The sequence below is a fragment of the Hippocampus guttulatus genome, chromosome 2 (assembly GCF_054856545.1).
Source record: "Hippocampus guttulatus isolate MCC_2025c chromosome 2, RoL_Hgut_1.0, whole genome shotgun sequence".
Taxonomy (NCBI): Eukaryota; Metazoa; Chordata; class Actinopteri; order Syngnathiformes; family Syngnathidae; genus Hippocampus; species Hippocampus guttulatus.
Window position 1 is genome coordinate 12706426 of NC_141262.1, and position 23575 is coordinate 12730000.

At 40.9% G+C, this 23575-nt stretch overlaps 1 protein-coding gene across 1 annotated transcript in view; it reads left to right on the plus strand.

The window, feature by feature from the left end:
- LOC147208555 (teneurin-3) overlaps nucleotides 1–23575 on the plus strand; it is a 230472-nt gene that overhangs the window by 156696 nt on the left and 50201 nt on the right. The window contains exons 13-16 of the mRNA XM_086137267.1: nucleotides 8827–9012; nucleotides 15137–15283; nucleotides 16868–17093; nucleotides 23286–23405. Coding sequence (XP_085993393.1) covers nucleotides 8827–9012; nucleotides 15137–15283; nucleotides 16868–17093; nucleotides 23286–23405 — 679 coding nt within the window. The remainder of the gene's footprint in view (nucleotides 1–8826; nucleotides 9013–15136; nucleotides 15284–16867; nucleotides 17094–23285; nucleotides 23406–23575) is intronic.

The window sequence follows — 23575 nt, forward strand, 5'->3', positions numbered from 1 at the left end:
AATATTTTTGTGGGAAGTGTATTTTCCCCTTTTTGCTTTCATGGCATCAAAAGGCAGTTAATTACCTCCCATTGCATTTGTACTGCATCCGCATTTTGCCTTTCAACGCTGTACACTCAAATTAACTGGCAACACATTCGCTTAGTTTGTGTACATTTCCTTTGATGCGCTCACAGAACAACAACAGATGTGTTAGCTTTAATTAACAGACTAGATAATGAATAACACTGTCTTTTCATACAATCTGGGGGCAAAATATTGTACAAGGTATGCACGGCTTTGATATGCTTCATGATGTGATGTAAAAGTGAACGTCGCTCTACTGTATAAGCAACCCGGCTGTGCCTAGAAAATAGTAGAAAATGACCGCATCAAACAAACAAACAAACAAAACACCCTGAGCCTGCTGTGGACTTTTTGGAGTGTTGAGCAGTTTCTTGTAGGTTTGTTTATGTTGCATTTCTATTGGGTAAGGTGGCAGTCATGAATAACTGGCGACAAGAACAGTTGCATGCATTTTATGATCGGATCTCATGACTGAGGGTCCATCCATCCATTTTCTAATCCGCTTACCCTCACAAGGGTGCTGGAGCCTATCCCAGCTGTCTTTTGGGCAGGAGGCGGGGGGACACCCTGAACTGGTTGCCAGCCAATCGCAGATGACTGAGGGTACCATGGACTATTTTGGCTGTTTATTTCAGGGCATTCTCATTGTGCATGGTGGAGGTATGATGAATACCTAGCTAGAGTAACGGTAGCGTTATATGAGTATATTTTGTGAATGAGCGTGCCATGTGGTTTATCATGGATAACCGGCAAGAGGAGCGATACAATACAATACAATACATGCTGATTTATATAGCGCTTTCACAACAGCGGCAGCTGTAACAAAGCGCTTAACAAAACAGTTAACATAAAGTAAAATAATAAACACAACACATAACATAAAACACGGACAGTCGTGCAGTCCTAACCACTTTCCCGTCACACGCTTTGTTGTTTGAAGCAGTTTGAGATGAAAGAGGAGAGAATCAAAGTGTCCTTTAACCAGTGGATCAGAGACGTCAAGTTCAAAATGTGCACACGTCGGCTACAAGCTAAGTTTCAAAGTCAACAAGAAGCTGTAGCATCCATTGACAAAAAAAGAGATTGGTTCACTTCTCCTGTCCCATGGAAATCCATTTCAATTCCAAGCGGCGACTCTCGGTTCCAAATACGCATCGGCGCTCTGCGCCAAAGCTCCTCTCTCCTCATCCTCAACTTCAGCAGCCATCCATCCAGCCGCACCAATGCCGACTGTCCCACAGCGCCGACATATCCACTGAACAAAACGGGGTTGTGAAAAATGCTGCCCATTACAGGCGCAAAAAACACAAGCGCCCCAGGTCTGTCCAGCACCGACAGTCAATGGCGCCGACATTCCTCCCAATCAAAATCTGTGCTGGTACAGGCGTGCTGCCGAGAAGGCGCAACCACCAAGCACAGATACTTCTCCTTTGACGAATGTCGTGGCCAAAAAACGCTGAAAACAGTCCATATCAGGTCCACACGAAGAAACAACAAACAACATGTGACAAAACAAAAGACAAAAACAAATCACATAATCACATACTTACATGCATATGACAAATTGTGTGCCGCAGAGAATTTTTTGGACTGTGTTGATTATTTGCTGTGGTTGTTTTCATTTGTATTGTGCATACTGAGAGTTACAATCACTGGTCAGAGGAACAGTTGCATTAATTACATGATTGTATTTTTTGATCCAGCATGCCATAAACTTTTTTTTTTAGGAGTCGTTCTGTGCATTTCTTTTGTGCAAGTAATTCTTGCATTACAGTAATTGTGTCACACTTTAATCTTGCATAATTTCATACACATGACCAATTGTGCCCCTATTGTTGTGTCTAAACGTGACTCTGCTATTAATGTAGTGTGCTTTTCACAGTTTGGGGAAAAAAATGCTCATATTTGATAATCCAACAGTTCTGTGTTGTGAAGAGTTTGAGCCTCTTGTAAATATATGGAACATCAAGTGACTGGTAAGCATTTTGCTTTGACTTCTCATTTCTCACATTTCAATCTGCGGTAATTAATCAGCTAGACTTTTGAAAATTGTAGCCGCCTACAAGGGAATAGATATTTATTTCCCTCACTCAGTTGGACATGAAAGTCTTTGAGCTTGAAAGACAGCTAAATCAAATTATTTCTCCCGTCTTTCCCTCTCCTTTCGTAAACCCAAAGTTATTCATTTGCAATGTCCCGCTGATTGAAAGTCTGGAAACTGATGAATGCGAGCCAGACCCTGGCTTTATGAATTCCTGATGACGCGCTTTGTTTTTACAACCTTTATTAAATTACAGGGAGAAAAAAAAAAGACTTCCCGGAGGTTCATTATGCTCTGTGTCGGAGATAGTCAAAGTAGGTGCAAAGTTGTGACACTTGTCGCGCGCGCTGCTTGCTGGAAAGGGGCCGACATATGTTAACAATGCGATGCTGCCACTGTGCATTAATCTTGCTGGACCCGACATATGTTCTTTCTCAAGGTGTCACCCAAGTATCTTATTAGTAAATATGAGACGCAGATTTATTCGCAACCTTAATCACTCTTTGATAAAAAGTCGTGTTCATTTTTTTTTTCTTAAAGGCGTTTCCCATCTGAGACTCTTAATTTGTCATCAGAATTTTGCTTTTGATTACAAGGGGACAATGTGTTCTTGCAGAAGCCAGACGTTCACATCTGTTATGCCAAACTGATTTATGTGGACTGTCTTTCTGGATTATTTGGAGATGTTCTCTTTATTTGTATTGTGTAAATGTAACCGTCATCGTGACTATGTGGTGAGAGGGATTTGGCAATTTTTTTGCTTTGGATTGTGAGCAAAAATTTGAAGTACGTGCACTGTCCGGTGGCAGTGCACTCGACTCACTTCACAACAAGCCACACTTTGGCTTATAGTGAACAAGTTTTACAAAAAAGACCCTTCCTGCTGTTTATTGCCACTCCCAGTTGGTTAACTGTCAAACTAAACATTAAACAAAGAGAAGTCGATGCGTATTTAAAACAACCAAACAACTCCTTGCATCCTGTAATCCTTCATGTATTCTTCAAATAGATTGTTTTTGACATAAAGGTATTTGGAATAGTATCTAAATGTTATAGTTTTTAAGTTATTGCAGTGTTTGTTTTGATACCCCACTTTTTGTTACGTGGGGTCAAATACCCCAAGCACTTTCTATGGAATTTCAAAGTTTAAACCTGCAGACCTTTGACTTTTATCAAGGGTATACATTAACTGTTGATCCACATATGTAATCACAGGAGTCTGACCACGAAAGGTTATTTTCAGAGCAACACAACATTCATGTATCAGCATTTTATACCTCATGTTTCATGTGCTGTTATAAAATATGAACTTATTTTCCAAATCCATGGAAAAGACAAACCCTTGGAAAGAAAGACAAACAATACTTGTACACATGAAAGTTTATTTCTCAATCCGGAAAGGTCGTTGTGGGGTTTATTTACCTACTTTGTACAACTACTTTGGACTGAGCTACATTAGCCAACTAAACAAACACCAGCTAACATCTTTGCTTTTGTTGTGGAGAGACTCTTACTATCTTATTCTAGCCTCCTGTAATAAAATACAACCCATTAGATGGCCTATTGTAGTCATACTATAATCGATTACTCAGTGATAAGTGTGTGTCTGTCCACACGTGTGTCAGTGTATGTTTGTGCATGCGCGTGTGCAGCTAGCGGTACATATTGATTCATAGTTTTGCCTGTGCGTCTCCATTGTGTCTATCATAAAATAATGTATGATCTCATTGAGAGCATCATTGCTGTTAAGACTCTTAGAAGCTGCTGTACAAATGATCCCAATAGAGAGAGAGAGCCTATTATGGGGCTTGACTCAGGATTTGATATCTCAGATGAAGACAACCCACACCTTTGTCCACCTGGAGTTGTCAGGCCTATTAGAAATGCAGGATGACATAGAAATGAACCCCCTTCCCAACACCAGTTGGACACAGATTGGTCTTCTGACCAAAATATAGTCAAAATCGTCATCTTTAACCAAAATGAGAGACATTTCTTCCGAAATGCATTCTTTCTAATTGGGGTCATTGATTGGTCATGCATCTAAGGGCTAACAATGCCGTCTAAATGGTGCTTGTGGGCTTTTGCGTTTGTACTCCTCAACTGGTCGGAGAGTCATCGCATTGATGATGACTTGTACTTTGTTCATTGTGTGCGCCTGTGACTGAGTGTGCTGTGGACCTTTTTTCACAGTAGATTCCTTTCGTTCTGTTTATTTCTTTGACATTAAGTGGCCTTTGTCATGAAGAACTGGCAAGAGAAGCCATCGCATTGTCTGTATGACACATACATTGTGCACAAGTGTGCCTGTGCCTGACTCAACATGCCATGTTTTTTTTTCTTTTTAAATCGGTTGATTATTTTTCATGACTGTTTTTATTTCTTTTGAGAAGTTATCTTGAATAACAAGCAAGAGACAATTACATTACACTATTGGATTACACTACAGGCTATTGAATAGACAGACCTGAAAACCTGGACTCACCCCCACCCACCAATTTTTAATATGCTTATATTTATATGTTATCATTTATATTTATTTATATACTTTTGTTCTTCTACTTCTCCCTTTCATAATTTTGCTGCTGTAAATTGGGAATTTCTCCATTGTGAGACAAATAAAGATTTTCTTATCTTATTGGATAAAACGTCTATTGTCCCCTCCGGTTGTTATTGGTGAACAAAGTGAAATGTGTCTCCTGATGCGTTCAATGTGACACATTTTTAGCACTTTCTTGCTACTTTCAGAGAAAAAAAAAAATGACCGCCCCAAATGTACATATGCTGAGAGTATGCTGTGGAGAAGTGACATTTAGTTAGTGCCCTGAACCTTCTTCATGATATTTACCAAATATTGGCAACCTGACCAAAATTGTGAACGCATTCTCAAAGATTTGCACCACTGGCGCGGAATTAACAGTGACGTGAGCAGCAATGTTATCGCAGCACAAGCGCTTTCCAGGTCATTCCATCTATATTCTATACCACAAAAAGGATTCATTGTTACCATGACAACAAGAGACCCACTATTATGGATTATAAATGGACCTATTTTCCTTTTTTTTCTTTTTTAACACGACACAGATTTTTGGCCTTCCAAAAGAAAATAAAAGGTAGCACAACAAAGACATTCTTTTCCCTTTCATGTCTCTATTCAGTCTTCATTGAGCAAGGATCACGAAATTGCCGATAGCAGATCGTCTCGGCCCAATAATAAGGGACTCTGTTACTCCACCGGGGTGGGTAGGGAATTTCCACAAGCTGGACAATTAATGCTGCAGTTCCTCCTTCAATTAAATAAACTTTAATTAACAAGCGTGGCGGCTGTGATCGACCGCCCGCAAACCTTCATGCGGCTGTGGCGTGTTCAAAGCAGATAAACACTTTGCCGCTAATGAAAAATTGATTACATGGATTCTTTGCGAAGGAGGAACCTTTTGCCAATTTGATGACTGTCCCCCAAGAGGTGCTTTTAATATTCTACAGTGTAAGCAGAGGGTGGGGTAATGGTGCCGGTGGGTGGGCGGCTAATCGCGAGCATCTCTCAAAGAAAGGAAAAGTTTGACATGGACGACAAAGTGTTTGTCTGTGACAACGAGGAAGCTCTCCACCCTTTGGAAATGAATGAAAACGCAGTTTCCTCAACATTGGATGCTGAAGTTATGTAATCGTATTTTTAAGGGCACATTTTGACATTATTTGGAATGCCGAAATGTAATTAGTCATTAACACAGAGTCAAGAAAAATGTGCAGGTGGATGTGCGTGAACAAAATGCACGTGTTGAATTGTAGCAAAATAATGCTTTGAGTTAAAATGTGAAATTTTGAAGGCTCATGTACATTTCTTGGAGCCACTTATGATTGTGAGTACACACTGCAGCTTCCGTGCTGTTTGTCACACTTTTTGTCATCGCTTCTCGCCTAGTGTTAGCCTCAGCCCACCACACTCTGATGTATCGCCTCGGCCAGATAACGCCGACTCAAAGAGGCCCGCTTTGCTTTTGTCAAAGTCCAGACGACGTATGGGAGCCTGTTTGGATGCTCTTCACACGATGCTTCCCACATGCCTTGCATTAATAAATAGAGGACAAAAAAATAAGATACACAATTGCTATAATACAAAATTTGTGTGGGGTGTTCTGAACGTCTCTGAATCAGGCAATGTGAATGTAAACAACCACCTGAATTTCATGAACCATTGCTTAAGTAGCTTTCATGCTCTGCCCGTACACAATGACAAAAGCTACAACATTGTATCAACTATAGTATACATGGTTCAAATTTGGTGCTAATTGGGCAAAATTTGTCTGAGATGTTCAATTTTCCCACATCGTGGCCCAAATGACCCTAAAACAGCAGCTTCAAACCAAAACACCCAACTACCTGTGTCTTTTCAATCATAGCTTATTGATGCTTTTTGCTGGTAAGCGTACTGTTGAGGCTCAACCACACAACCTTTACCAAATGTAAATTTTCATCGGGATGAGCACGCCTGCGAAATGTTTTGAATTTTTTAGCACGATAAAGGTATTCAAATCAAGATGTGTGCGTACATTATAGCATATTTAAGGAATAATGGTTGAGGGTCTTAAAAGCGATCTAAAAGTCATATAATGCACATCGCAAGTTGATTACACTTGATATGACATCAACACTATCATCGCAGATACAACAAAAGTGCTAACATAACACAGGAAAAAGCAATGGGAGAAACATCACAGTGATGCCTGACTGTGAAACAAAGGGAGTCCCACAGGGCTGAGTTCTAAGTCCGCCACTGCTGTTTGAATGTGCCTTCACTGAATGTAATTATATATACGGTACCTGTACATTTTAAATTACTTTATGTGTGTGGGGAGATGACAATACAGCAGTCTTGGATGTCATACTTCATTACAGGGTAAAACGTTAGGTACACCTGCGCAATCTGTTATCCTAGTGAGGGATGTATCAACCAAACCAATCAGGTTATGAATACTATATGTTTTAGGCTTGTTTTTTATGATCTTGACAAATTAGTACAATTCATCTAAGGTTTGTCTAGATTACCCACAAGCCAGTACAGCATCGGCAAGGTGTGTTTATTTTTCCCATCTACAAGTAAAAACGCATCTGAGGTACTATATGTTTACCAAAAAGTTTCCACAATGCAACTATCGGTTATTGATGTTCCCAACAAGCAAGTAAAACTTAGCTAAAGTTTATTTGCATCCCTACAAATGAGTAAAACATAGCCGTGGTTTGTTGATGTTTCCCAAAAGAAAATGCATTTTGAGGTTTATTTACCTGCCTGATAAATAAGGAAAACATAGCTAAAGTGCTTTTACGTTCCCAAATAATGAGCACCGTCTTTCAGATGGACAATTCAAGGGAATGCGTCAGATATAGTACTTTGCTCAACATTAGGTACACCGGACATATATTTCATCCTACTCAGAGAAGCTGCTTCCAAACTAACCGTGTTCTTAACTGCATGATTATAAACAAGCTTGTCATGTGCCATGATGACATTAATCACCAGATCACTAGGTAGCAGCATCCTACTATTTAGACTGTCAAACGTGTCATATCGCAAAAACAAGAGCGCTCGAGTACAACAAAAGGATAACCCACATCTTGCTTCTTAATTTTTATTATCCTGTCACGTTATAATAAAGACTTTGAATTATTGCGGATCACTTATTTTCTGTGTAGTGTTGTTTTTAACAGCTACTTCCGTCCCTTTTCTGCTTTTCTACTGTGTGTCGATGTTCATGCGACATCACTCTGTGTGCACAACATTTCTAGCTTTCTCTTGGGTTTTTCTCATATAGCATTATACAGGTGAGGCAAAGTGACCTTGAGAAAATATTAACCACTTGGAAACACATACCTTGTGTCAATGGTTTCCTACGTGACTGAATCACTACTTTTGCCACGTCTAATGGGCACCATGTCTTTGGCAGTGCTCAGCGCAAATGACTCCAAGACCGCCTTCTACCGATCTCCTTTCTTATCATCTCGGAAACAATTTGGAAATGATTCATTTTGACTTTTTCTTTTTAGAACATAAACTCGCTAATTGTTTTTGTGTTAAACATTCATGAGAGAAGTCTGAAAAGTTGGAATCACTGACTCTATTGTGCACAATGGCAACGTTTTCTGATTCTGAATCTTCCTTCTCAAACTGTCAGTACATTTGTATCCAGCCAGGGAAAAAAATGGCTCACTGCTCCTTTTTTTCATAAAGCATAATATATTCATCATCATATTTCACCATCTTGCTCTTTTTATGTTGAATGTGTTCTGCAATTTTAGTGTTTCGTGGGATTTATCTTCATTTTCATCTTCTAGTTCAATCTTGTTTTGGATTTCATTACCTCTGTAAAACACGGTGAATTTGCCTAATGTATGAATGATGCTATTCAAATAAACATGCCTTGCATTATTTTAAAGACATCTTGAATATTTAGGTTGAACACAACACCCCCCCGCCCAAAAAAAAAAAAAAAGGTACCGTAATTCTTCCCATGGCATGAAAGCCACACATGAGATTATGTTTAATTGACGTTCGGATTGTGATGGCTCATGGGAAAAATTTCTCCCCTGTCAGGTGTTGCTGGACCCTCAAAAATTGAGAAGCCAATACATTTGTTAAGCAGTTTATAAATTATCATACTGCTGGCACATGTTTCTGATGTTTTGTTTTTTGGGTTTTTTTTACATTTTTTTCCTTCCAGAGGTGTGCGTGGTGGACTGCGGCCCTCACGGCACATGCCTGGGTGGCATGTGTCACTGCGAGGAGGGCTGGGCAGGTGCCCAGTGTGAGCAGAGGGACTGTCACCCGCGTTGCATCGACCATGGGGTGTGTCGTGAGGGCAAATGTGACTGTCACCAGGGCTGGACGGGCGAGCACTGCACCATCGGTGAGCTAGATGTCTCAACACACGTAACCTACAAATGCACACACACACACACACACACACACACTTGCCGACACTTGACAGAAGGCCACAGATTGTGGAGGCAACATGAGCAACCTTGAAGCGTGAATGTCAGTGGGTTCAGTGTTGTTAAAAAATAAAAAAAATCCACTTGCACTACCCAGCATATGTCACACCATTAGGTATGCCATCTTGTCACAGCACTTTTGAAGAATTTTATGATGTAACAATACATTTAAACCTCATACACAGGGCCGTTTCTAATATGTTGACCCTCTACGTGTCTTCATATGATGCAGTACAGTTGTACACCACGTCAACTACTGCTACAAGGATAAATACACTGTAAATCTCAAAGTATGCCACGAGTGTCAATTAAAAATGATCATTATGATCTTTGCAAGTAGTTTGCTGCCCTGTGAAAAACATTTATGTCCATTTTTGTCATTAAAAAAATGACAAATGGCGTGTCCGCGTTTTGCACATCCTATTAAAGTTTTTTTTTTTTTTAATGACAAAAAAAGGACACGACACCATGTGAAGAACCTTATAATGCCATTATAAATTAAATACTTTTTTGGGCAATTCTCTCAATGAAACGACACTTTCATCGTCTCACCTTGGACGGATAATCATTACTATCAACCACCATTTTCTCTTGGTGAAGTGGAACTCTGGAATTAGTGAGTGAAGGTTGGACGGCAAATCAAGGCCTCTTTGGAATATAATTTTCCATGAAATGACGGCACTTCACTTGGTGCTAATGAGGATAATGACATTGGAGATGTCGCTTGCTACCGTTGACCTGCGTTCTGCCGGCTGAACCTCGACATGTAGCGTGAAATGCCATCCCGCCGAGTGGCCACTTGCAGCATTTGCTCCATGTTCTCGTGCGTCACCTAGGAAACAAAAGATCCAGCAACTTCAGACTGCCGGCAATTAATTATGTATTTGCTGTGAGCAAGTCTTCTTCACTGCAGGGGGAGGCAGTCAAATTCCAGATCCCTGAATGTTCCCAGCAAAATTATGGCACAGCTATAGGCTACCCTTCCTGTTCCAGTTATAACTTGAGCTTTGGAAGACTTTATAGAAAAAGTAGAGAAAACAGTGTTTCTTTATAGTAATAGTGCAAATTAAGATAAGATAAGAAACCCTTTATTTGTCTCACAATTGAGAAATTTTACTACAGTTGAGTAATCAACCAAAATTACATTATGACGTGATTGACGTCCAAAGAGTGCAACTCTTTTACATAAGAAAATGCTTTATTTTTCATTAAAAAATGCATGTTTGTCCGCCTTTCTGTATTTTAAAAGTAAATGGTCTTTCTTTCATTTACTTTAATTCACTTACAAAATCGGTTTAACTAAAATTTTCAGAGTGAAAGACAAGCTCGCTGTGTGTTTGCGGTTGGATTCAACAGACAAGAGTTCTTGAACTGAATGAGCCTTCAAGTCTTCTATCTGACTTTCTTAAATGTTCCCTCCATGCTTTTGTGTGCTCCTGTTTCAAATGACGTCCACTTTTCTAAGAGCTACATTTGTCCATAAAGTGTCTTTTAATCTCATTTTGCAAGGCCAGAGTTCTCCTGTACGGCTTCCTTGACTATTCTTCAGTGACATAATAGTGATCCTGTTCCATGAGCCGTTGCACCACAGACTGAGGCGTTCAATTCACAGCCATCGTCAAAGCCGAGTTGGCGTCGGAAAAAGACATTCGGATATTCCATTTAATGGCTCCGCATGGATCTGCTTTGAGCCCACTGGTGTTTGAAGGCGACAAGGCAAACAAAGAGGTTCACATATCAAGAGAAACTGTGTTTTCCTTTGTGCTAGCCCATTAGCCCCAAATCAAAGCAGACGGAGAATGTTCATAATGAATATTTTAGCGAGCGTTTTTAGACCGAGTCGTTTCGGCGGTGATTCGTATGGCCGCTAATGGGATTCTTCTTAATCACTCGCCGCTTTAATTAACATCTCACAATTTTGTCTAACACTGAACTCATACGCATGATAAAAACAAAAAAAATGAAGAATGAAAATGATGACTTGTCTTCCTTCATCTGTGGATTCTTTTGTGTGCTTTTAAATCTGTTTATTTCTGTCTTGTCTTGTTGCCTAACTCCAATTTAGATAATGTCCACATGAATATTTTTGTCAAACTTGGAGGTGGAGGGTGGGGGCGGGGGGTAATTTTTTTGCCTTTAGGTTACCAGCTCTAATTCACAAAGGTCTTTACAGTAAAATGAAAGGGATGTACAGGTAATTAGGATGGTCCATCGAAAGTGACGACATTATTGCCACCCAGTGTCTTCTAGATGCCTGGACATGTTGGTGACTCAAATCTGAGGAATTTTAGCATCGTTAATATGAAATGTGACACTGAGATGGCTTTCCACCACAGTGGACAGTTAGAAGAACTATAATATAAGAATTAGTTGTTTTCCCCTCCTCCCAGATGTGATTAATTGAATAAATATTCATGTTAAATAGGAGCTTCAAATGCAAGAACATTTGTTGAACTCTTTTTTTTTCGTAGGTGGTGCACAGAATCAGAAATGATTTCTTTTTGTTTTAACCATTGTATATTCAAATTGATTCACCTGATTCAGATGAAGGGGTGGCATGAGTCATGGAACAAATCATTAAATATTGTTGCAAATTTTCATGGGTTTACAAGCATCCTTAGGGCATGAGACAAAGGGTAAATATGAGCTGGATAAAAAATAATCAAAAACAGGCTTTTTTGACATTTATATTTTCCGCGTATGCAGATTTTGGTGGGTGTGTGTGCGTCCTCCTGTGGGTGCATGAGATGAATGTTAAATATCAGTATTTTTGGAAAAATTCATGAAAAATATGCTTTAAGCAAATTTAGGAGGATTAAAGTGCCACCTGTTGCTTTGTCACGCAATTAAAAACCTGAAGGAAAAAAAATATTAAAAATATATTTTCTCTTTAACTAATCAAGAAATGACTGGCTCATGTGGACATGGTCTTTGAATAATTGTCTTTTTCTATGTTCCTGTCTTCCTTCCTCTTTGTTTACCTCTGATCTCCTCTTGGCGTCCATGTAAAGCCCTGGATTCCAGAGTGTCAGGTAAAAGAAAAAAAACAAAACAAAACCGCACACTCTTTGCTTGAGAATAACCTCATCATGCAGATTGTTACAATCCACCTTTGTTTTACCGCTAACATATCGAATACCTCCCGCCACTCATGTTTCGCGTTGGCTTTCCGGCTCCACCGAAATTTGATTTTTTTATTTTTATTTTTTCAAGAAAATGTATTGATTTTGAACAAGCAGATGTATTCATGGGAGTTAAGGTATGCTTTGGTTTGCTTTGCTTTGGCGCAGCAGTCCTAACCCCTGACCCTTACCCATAACCTTCACCCTCAAGCATTGATTCCAATTCCGAACACAAGTATACACCCTAACTCAAATGTAACCCTTAATCCCATCCCATTACCTCAACCCCCTAACTCTAGCACTAAACCCCACCCCTAACCATAACCCAAACCAAACCCAAAATGGATTCCCTAATAGTGCCTCCTAACCCTTCCCTTCCATGTTACTCCAACTCTCCTTCAAAAGAAAATCAATTTGGCATATTTTCATTAGGGTCGCAAATGTGCTGGAGGCTAGCCCAGCTGACTTTGGGCAAGGGGTTGCGGTTATACTGTGCCCTGGTCAACCGATTGCAGGTCACATATAAACAAACAACAATTCATTTGCATTCACACCAAATCGCCAAGCATGCAACTCTACACCCCAACCTCAAAACTGTGAGGCACATGTGCTGACCTCTCACTCCAGTGTGCCACCATTCTAAAAAGCCCTCGGCTTAAAAGCTTCCATTTTATAAAGTGATGGCATTCCATTATTAAAAATGATATTTTATCCTCAATCGACCTTCTTCCTTGAATTTGCCTTGCCCTCACCCCTAACACAAACCTTAACCCATACATCAATTTTCTGTACACGTGAAAGGCTTTTTATTCCACCCAAAGAAAAGTGCGGTGTGCCATCGACCAACACCTTTATTTGTATGTGCTGCCACAGCGGACCCATGAAAGGTCGTGTTGCGGTCAAGATTGAAAAATGTTACAGTTGGGCGCAGTGCCTCCTTGACGTCAGATGCCACATCCAATGGATGAGCCTGTACTTCCCAAAATTCTGCTGTGTCTTTATAATCTGAGGAGCCCAGTTCCTTTTTCTTACTGCCGCTCGTCGACTCCTCCTCTGTAAAAGTAAGTTTTGTTGGAAAGGCGATAAATCCATGTTATAGAACTGCAGTCTACTTCACAACTAAACAAGAGGGAAAAATGCACCGGCCCTTTTCCTGTTCAGTCGTTTAGCAACCAGCAACAAGTATGACAAGTCAGAATTGTGGTGTGAAACCCCATTGTGGTCGCAGTAAACCAAGCAGAAAGCAGATTTTGGACGAGAGGCTGGACTCACACTCAATTGGTCGCCAGCAAATCGCAGGGCACAGACCTTAACCCTAGCCCTAATCCCTTGATCTCAACCCCAAATTTTAATCCCTCTCCTCATTTAACAGCATTTACTTTAACCATTCATCCTATAATCTCCCGAATCCTCATCCCAAATACAATCCTTGACCTTAACCCAAACTTCCTATTTCTAACTCTCTTACCCTCACCCTTGTCTCCTAATGGTTCATCCCTGCTTATTATTGACTACTTTGATCCTTCTTTATTTTGCCTCAAACTTACCGACTACTCCCTAGCATTTATAGTTTCGGCCTTCTGGCTCCACGGAGAATGTGAGCGTTGGTGCGTGGTGATTTTATATATGCGTTATATCGACTGTCAAGTAAAAAGTAAATGTTTTTTTTCTTTTTTTAGTTTTTTTTTTTTTTTTGTCAGCCTTAGCTAAGTCACTTCTGTTCCCTTTTTTTCCTAAATGTTTCCCTCTCCTGGGTTGTGTAATAGGAGCGGTCAAGATAGGATATAAAGGTAAACTGAACCCTCCCCAAGGGAGATTGTCACAAACGATCACCTCCCACTCCCCCTTCCGTTCTTTGTCTCCCCGCTAGCACGACGTTGATACACCTGTTCTATGTCCGAGTCGACCATGATGTCTCCCCAACTCCCTTTTTCCTTCTGATATGTCCCGTCATTCCCTGTCCGCCTTGAACCAGTAGACTCCACGGTCCCCTCGTCCCCTCTTCCTTGTCTTAACCAGTGGAGCTGCTGTGGTTTGTTTGGGCCTTGTGGAGGCAGTGCTCTGTCCTTCTCTGTACATGTAGACGCTCAGGATGCCAACGCTTCCCTTTCCCAAACCCTTTGCCTTTATTATGATTCTTATTTGACATTAAAGGCTTCCTTGTCCCCAGTCACCGTGGCTGTTACTTCACATGAGCTGTCAGCCCAAAATGGGGGCCGGCCACCCGCCCCATCCGGGTTTTACAGAAATGTTTAGAGAAAAAAAGTGATGTTCCCATGTGGTTCATCTGCATCGATATACACAGGTCAGTAGGATGCAATACAAGAGCTGTGTAAAAAACAAACCAAAAAAGAAAACCCAAAACCTTTTTTATTTATTTATACAGGATACAATTGTATCTATCAATTCAAACATTATCTATCCATCCGTTCATCCATATATTTATTTCTGCAAGTACAAAATCTAATGAAGTTGGGTGTTGTCTTCTGACACATTCAGAAATCATGTTTTTCCTTCCCAATCAAAACGCTGACATAATTATTTTATTTTTTTTGCTCCAGCTTTTGTATTGGATCTCATTAGAGTGTGCAGTGTTTCGCTGTTTCTACACTGTGGAGTGCAATTTGACCCACGGGAACCTCATTCCAAGATCAGCAATACCACCTTTAGAGACCACCTGAAAGCTCCAACAGGGGTCCTGGTCCTGCTCTAATTAAGAGTCACCGAGACACCTTGATCACACAGACGCACTCATGTGAATCGACAGAACCTTCTCACACATCCCAAGTCCTGTCAGACATCTTCTGCACTCTGTGTTTGCTCCACTGCTTACTGTCTACTCTCTATCCCCACTTTCCCACCCACCTCTCCTTGTCGTGCTGGTGGTGCATGACATTGCTCCACGATGTGTTGACAGACGGCTGCCCAGGCTTGTGCAACAACAACGGGCGCTGCGTCCTGGATCAGAACGTCTGGCATTGCATCTGCCAGTCGGGATGGCGCGGCCTGGGATGTGACGTCGCCACCGAGACGCTCTGCTCAGACGGCAAGGACAATGAGGGAGGTATGGAGATTAACCGGTTCAAGCTGGTCGCCTAAATCTCATTTTGGCCTGGTGTGTATGGTACAGATGAGGAATGGTTGAATGAATTTGCCGTCGTCCGACTTAATACCAGAAGCCACTTTCATGCTGACAAATTCACTCCAATTGCCACATCAGAGATATTAATAGTACAAAAAGAGAAAAAAAACAAAGCTTAAAACTGTCAAAAAAACAAGTTCAAAAACACTTTTTAAGAAAACAACAGCTCATGTCATTAACCTGGTAAAGACCCAAGTCTAAAAAATGTCAAACACCTGGCCAAGTTAGAAACCTGAATAAAACCAAGTTACAAAAATAAAGAATCAAGTCAGAAATCAATTCACATAACTGAAAATACACAAAAAAATTAAACGTCAGATAAATAAACACATGAATAAATAAAGAAAGCCATTGAAAATAAAAAAAATATCAAGAAATTGTTTTTAAAAAAAAGTTAAAAGTTAAAAACAACAACCACAACAGTCCCAGAAACAAGTTTAGGGTCAAAAACCTAGTCAAACATCAAGTCACCAAACAAAAGCAGCCTAAAGACAGTTTTAAAAGAACTACAATAAATGTCACAACCAAGTCACAAAACACAGAAAGCACAGTCAAGAAATGGTTTAGTCCAAAATGTCTCCAAAACAAATAAAAAAAAACTGTAAAAATATCAAAAAATCTGGTCAAACAAGTCCAGAAACCAAATACAATAAAAACAAAACTCCTTGAAAAGGGTACAAAAGTACTTAAAAACTGCAAAAGAAGAAAGACGGGGGGGTTTTTTTGTTTTGTTTTGTTTTAAACACACGATTGAAAACACCAGTCCCGTGACTGAAGCCTTTTTAAAAGTTCCCTTAGCATGGTGGCCTGTGTTTTCAAGCTTTCAAATGTTAAGCATCTGGATAATAATGAAGAGAAGCCTCATTGGCATGAACACGACACTGTGCGCACGTCTCATCAACAAATTTGGAGGTCATTTGAGGGGATTGTTAAATAATGCAATCCGCACTGTCACTTTAATGATGCCCAGTGCACATGTGAGGTCACCGGAGCTTGACGCCTAACGGAGACACTGTCCTGCTTTCCTCTCTCTACCAGATGGCCTCTGTTTGGACCTAGCTGTCCACTGCGGTGACAAATACACAACTCTGACATTTTGACAGTCTCCAACTGTCGTGACTGATATGCGATTTGGCATTGAGGCGGGTATAGAAAAGAGCACCTTCCAGGACTGATCGAAGAAAACACCCTTCAAACAACTGTCTGCTGTCGTGATTTATGTGTAACTTGGACATGCAGACTCTGGCTTATAGCACAGACCATCCTTTGATTACCTACCCACTGTAGTCACAGATGAAAGGAAACAACTTTTAAATAGCTGTCCACTGTAGTAACTGCTAGATGGAAGCAACTTTCAAACAGCTGTTTATGGAGCTATTGATTTGAGATACAGACTCATGAAAAAGGAAAACTGCGGTCAAATAAATGTAGCTGTCCACTGTAGTGTCCGATATGCAATTCGTCGATGAGATTTACATATTTTAAAGAAAAACCCTGGTTTCCCAGATGGCCTGGTGGACTGCATGGACCCGGACTGCTGCACTCAGATCTCCTGCCAGGGTCAGACGTTGTGTAAAGGCTCGCTGGACCCAGCCGCTGCCGCCGCCGCCGCGATGCAGGGCCAGAACTCAGCCGGCCAGCCCACCTCCAGGAGCTTCTACGAGCGTGTGGCATTCCTGATGGGGCCCAGCGGGAGTCACGTGGTGACAGGGGAGAATCCCTTCAACAGCAGGTAAGCAGTGTTTGTACAGCCACTCGGCCATGCTATCGATAAGTGTGCTTTGAATGGCTATATGCTCTCACAACCCTTGTTTTGTTTTTATTTGATCTCGTATAAATGTTGCTCAGGCGTGTTAAAAACATTCAGATATGACAGGATTATCTCATCATCCATGTTTGCAAAAGAGGAATAAAGAAAGCAGGCCGTTTAGTGGCAGGCAGTTGACAAATAAAAGACAGCAGAAACATCTCAGCAATCAGGGTGCTTTCGCATCATGGATAGGGGCAAAGCAGAACTACCGTGGCTCTAAAGTGTATGTGTTTATTTATATGTAAATATATATGATTTTTATATTTTTTGAATTGCCTTGCTCACACAATCACCAGGCAGTGTTTCTCATTTGGCAATCAAATAAAGAGGAAAACAACACACAACGTACCGGATGGTGCTTAGCTGGCCTTGCATGATACAGAGCTTGGTTCCACAATGCATGAAGAACAACACAGATCTGCTTCTGAACGCTCCCTTGAGTAGTTTACCTTTTTGAGGAGCCATTCTGACTGTTTAGTGCTTTATTTACTTGTCTGCCAAAAGTACAACAGATCGACATGGGTTCTACTTCCGCATGTTTTCATAAAAGCAGCTGCTTCTAGCATCTGTGATTAGGTGGATGCATTGTAAGTTGGTAGAACTTCCAACTCGCGACATGCATGGACAACAGTGGCGGATGCTGGTCTGTCAAGGAGGGGAAGCTCAATTTCGGCCTACATCATAAAATGCGTCCGTTTATTTATACATGAATCCTACTCTCCGTTCCTTTTCAAGAAAATTATCTGTGACCCTGTCATACCAACAAGGCGTCTTTTCCAGGGACTTAACTCGTGTCCTATAACTACAGCAACTCCAATAAAACCCACCAGAAGTAAAAGATTAATTTGTCGCTAGTCATTTTCAACAAAGAGAATGTTGCTAAAATGATTAGAAGTCTCCAGTTTAACTCAGAACAGAATGAGAATTGAAAAATGCTCCCGCAGATGCCTCCACCAAAAGATCAGTGATTGGCTCATTTTGCTGTCAATCAAAAACGTCAGCCTCAGATTCAGCCTCAGACAGATCATCCAATCATCATGCAGAGAAGCTGAGCGTCCGGGCCAGTCCATAAACGCCCACTGTCCATAGACTCCCAGAGACGCTGAGCGTCCGATGGGCGGGACAAAACCAGCATTTATCCAATGACTCGTCTCGTTTCAATGCATTGGGACGACGAGCTCTGAACTCTCTCGACGCCCAGCGTCCGTGCTGTCGATGCTTCAGCGTCCACACACTTTAAAGCACAGTGAAGCTGCGGGAATGAGAAGAGAGTCGCATCCTAACCAGTAATAAGAAGCTGATATTTAGTCAATGACATGTACACACAATTGTATGTACAGTACACACATTTATTTTATCACTTGTTTTTGACATTTTAGGGGAAGCTGATGTGACAATCCTAACAAGATATAACACTATAAATTGCCACATGAAGTCTATTTTCCCAATGGTTAAAAGTTAAATTATAAAGCCTGAAGGCATGCCGCATTAACCGCAAGTGTTTTATTGAGTTTATGTTCCACAGTGTTTCACACAAGAGCTAAATGCAGAACATGCTAACACACTCGTACAATAATTCTAACAAGATGATCGTGCACTGTTTACTGCCACATTAAATCAGTTTGCTCAATTGCTCGGAGCTAAATGCTCAAGCCAGAAGGCTTAAAGAAGAAGCTTTTAATGAATAAATGCAGCATTGCAGTGGTGCGATACAGTGACATTTAATTAACTATATGCTCAACTTCTAAGGTGGCAGGCTTTTCTTTTCGCCATGAGAAAGCAAAAGGAGAATCTAATGAATATTTTGAGCATGAGCGCTAATGCTGCTGCTAGACACCAACATGACAGTAAGCTGAAGACAATGAGGATAAGGATTACTCGCTATCCACGGGTCTGGGTTATTGCCTGCTTCTATATTTGCAGGAAAGCCAGCTCCAGTGTATTTACATAAGGATTACTTGAAACCATCGTAGGAAATATTCCCTGCGCGCAGTTGGATATCATGTTTTTCTCTATTCTGTCCACGTCAAAACAAACGTGCTCTTGAGTTAGCTATTGTAGCTAATTTTGCTGGTTACGTTACACAAATTAAACATTTCCATGGAATTTTGGAGGTGAAAGTATCTATCTATCTATCTATCTATCTATCTATCTATCTATCTATCTATCTATCTATCTATCGAATACAATTATTTACGAATGTGCTCCACAAATTACGGTATGCAGGCATCATCTGTGTAATTTGTGCTTGTGTTGTTGCCAGAGTTAGCGATCAAAGATGGCTGAACTGCTGCGCGATTGTGCCTTGACACTCATACTGTAAAACATGCTACTCAGACATTATTGCATGGTTAGCATAAAGCAAAACGTTAAAGCCACGGAGCTAACAATGCTCAAAAGCTTTGAGATGAATGCAAAAGGCAGTGAAACGTTTTCTATTTCTGTAGTCAAGTAAGCTCATACAACATGACAATCTCAGCCAAAATATGAGTTTTTCTTCGGTGCTTTGGTAAATTTCTCAGATCAGAACTGAATTTCTCAGAACTCCATATTCACTTTTCACATTGTGTCACTAATGCTCATCAAAACAAGCTTTTTCCTGTTTCTTGTAATAAGTTGCACGTGCAGTGGCTCATGCACGCAAACGATTATGTACAATTCTCCACCGTTTCCTACATAATGAACCTTGTCTTTATATAGGGAAATGTGTGAAACATCAGCCAATGATCACTGAGTTTTCTGAAATAGCTCCCTGCAAGTGCAGATAATTGTGATGTTCATGACAACGTGTGGCCCAAAGGAAGTAGGATGACTGACTGCCCTGTAATTCATGCTTTTCCCTTATGAGAACCTCTCGTGTTCCCATTTCTACTTTTTGAAAATTATTTGTTTCTTTGTGCTATGAAATGCTGTCATATCCTTTCTGTATCACGGTGTGATTGTTTGTAAACAAATTGCAGTGGATAGAGTAAAAGTGAAATGTGAATCTTGTTTAACACTCAATCTGTACTCACTGACAGACTTGTCATTATGATTGCACTCATGTGTTCAGTGACACAAACATTTATTTTTGAAGGATGCACAAAGGATTTTTGAGAAAGAAAATGGGTACAGTATTTCAATTAAAAATATATAATACAAACAGATAACAGTCAAATCAAAAATAGGGCAGCACAGTGGTCGACTGGTTAGCACGTCCGCCTCACATTGCAAAGGTCACGGGTTCGATTCGAAGCCCCAGCCTCTGTGGAGTTTGCATGTCTCCCCTTGCCTGCGTGGGTTTTCTACAGGTACTCCCGTTTCCTCCCACATTCCAAAAACATGCGTGGCAGGTTGATGGATGTCAGGTCCATCAATTTGACATTTAGACATAAAACACAAGGAGGAGACAGGAGACTCAATTCTGGTACCAGGGGGAAACAAGGAGAAGCGTTGGTTTCAGTTCTCTGCACGTCACCCAAGGATCTCCCTGCTCGCCCTCTCATTTATTGGGAATCTAATACATGGGTGTGTCCAACCTAAAGGATGAGGGCTGTTGAAGACACACTGAACTTTTTTGAATATGTGTGTGTATGTGAGTGAAGATTACGTACATGTGTGCAATCATTACAAAAACACCCAAATTGCAGCTGGTGTTGACAGTTCCGTCCCCGTCCGACCTTGCTCCTGTTTAGTCTGAATACTTATCCCCTCCCAACCACTTCCTCGGAAAGGTGGTTGCGTCCCTAAACTGCCACACAGTGCAACAAGCATTCTTGATGATAAATGTGAGCATATGATTAAAAGCAAATGTATGATAACTAAAAACAATCAACCTAACAATGGAACACTTGAAACACTGTGGTGTGATTGTGAGTGTGAATGGTTGTTTGTCAATGTGTGCCCTGCAATTAGCTAGCAACCAGTTCAGGGTGTACTGTGCAAAAAACAAAGAAAAATCTTCCTTTTCCTGAATATTACGCATCTGTGGTTGACAATGAAACATATGAGCATCCAAAAATGCATTCATTTTCGTGCGTCAGCAGCTGTCGCTGGCTTTATTTGTACTTGTGGCATTTGTCTTGCGTTCTAAAGACAAATAGAGATGTTTGGAAAGAAGCAGCGCCGCACTGTTAAGTGGCCCCATTGCCTGAGCTTGGCCAAATAAAGGATGCATGTGTTAACGCTGCTGTTGATCAGGCCTGCCTCTGCTACATAATGACCTGGAGATAACATGTCTTTCCCCCCTCCTTCTCAGCCCTGTGATGAATGCAAAAGGGAACCTGTTTCCGATTCCTCTCCACGCTTGAGAGGTGGTGAATTAATTAAACGCAGCGGAAGCATGACTTTAAAAAGAAAATTCAGCAGCAAGGTCAAGTTATGTGGAAGTTGTGTGGAAGGCCTCACCCTTGTCTTTGATGGATTTTTATTCATGCGTCTGTCAACTTTATGCAGCTAGGTGCCTGATTTTTTTTTTTTCAAATTCATTTCTGGCCCGGTGAAAGCGTAGTGCAGTGTAGGGCCAAATGAAATCAGCTTGCCTGTAGGGCAAATCAGCCAGTTAGTGAGACATGCTGTTTCTTGTTAGACAACCTGCTAAAAAGTAAAAAAGAAAAAAAAACTAATTTACACACCCAATGAGCCTACATGCAAGATCCTAATTTAAATAATAATAGTAATAATAATAATAAAAACTGTGTAGTGGTCTATAGTAGCAAAATTGGGGGGGGGGGGGGGGGGAAGAAAACAAACAAACAAAAAAAACGGTTTCATTGCACAAAATCAATGTTTCAGAAAGAACTACATAGTTCAATAAAAGTGCAATATACAATATAGCATGAGCAATACAGTATATCTGTAGAATAAATATAATAAATTAGCAATAGAATAGAAAACACAGCATAAGGTGGCTGTGCTATTTACAATGGTTACAGGTTTTCATGTATGTTTATTCAGCAGCCTGACAGCAGTCGGTAGGAATGAGCGGCGGTATCTCTCCTTCTTGCAGCGCGGGTATAACAGTCTTTGGCTGAATGTGGGTGTGAATGGACGTTCGTCTCTATATGTGCCCTGTGACTGGCTCGCGACCCGTTCGGGGTGTAGTCAGCCTTACGCCCGAAGTCAGCTGGGATAGGCTCCAGTAAATTCCTGTGACGCTGTTCTGCGTAAGCGGTGTTGAAAATGGATGGATGGATGAATGGATGGATGGATAAAAAAAAAAATAATAATAATCACTATTATTATAAATGTATTATTATTATTATTATTATTATTATGATGATGCTTTATCATGTGGTCGAGATCTGCCTCGCAGTGCAGAAGTGCAGGGTTCGATTCCGACTCCGTCCTTCTTGTGTGGAGTTTACATTTTCTCACCGTGCCTGCGTGGGTTTGGCCGAAAGACAGGCTCACACGCTTATGCAGAGCCTAGCATAATATTATGTGCGCACAAATCAGGGCGTCAAAAATCAACGTCACTTGGAGCCGTGTTTACAGAAGTAAATGTGGTCCCACGTGTAGGGGCTCATTTTATCATCTCATATCACCAGAGTAGCAAGGTGTGAGGGGGTAGAAATATTTTGGGGATATGAAGAAACACTCTTCAAGCTCCTCAGTTCATGGAGATGTCTACTAAAGATGACGTCACGTTAATGGCTGAATTCCGATCATCACCCATGTCCACTTTATGCTTCATGTTTAAAGTGTGATTAAATTATAGTCAAATGTAAAGACAACACTGTAATTTAGGACAGCTTTGCAGATTCATGGATGAGTAGTCTTTCCCTTCAAGAGGCCAGGGAGGATTTGAAAAAAAAAATCTTCATGGGTTGCATACGGGCAAGAAAATTGGAACACACCTGCAATGTGAACATATTCTTACATGTCTTTGTTTTGTTTGTTTTGTTTTTTTAAAGCTTATGTTATATTGGTATATTATAACGCTGCGTTGCCTTTTTCATTCCATCACGAGAATAAAAGAAAAAGACTGTAGCATATATGTATTTTTCATTTTTTTTCAGTTTTCTGTCGCTTGACACAATAGCTGCTACTGCCCATTCAACCAACCGTGTGTGTGTGTGTGTGTGTGTGTGTGTTTGGGGGCATGGGGGGGGTTCTTTTTTTTCCTTCACACAGCCTGGCGTCAGTCATCCGTGGTCAGGTCCTCACCGGAGACGGAACACCGTTGATCGGAGTCAACGTGTCATTCCCGCACTACCCCGACTACGGCTACACCGTCACCAGACAAGACGGCATGTAAGCGAAATCATCTGCCAGTGCTACGTCGGCAACCTTTCGCCTTGTGGTTATGTTTACACTCCACGGGGGTCGGCGGTGGCGTAGGGATGGGGGGATGGAATTGCATGGAGTCATCCTGGCGCACATCCCAAAAATCACAACAAATGGAGAGCGCGGCGCCAACAATT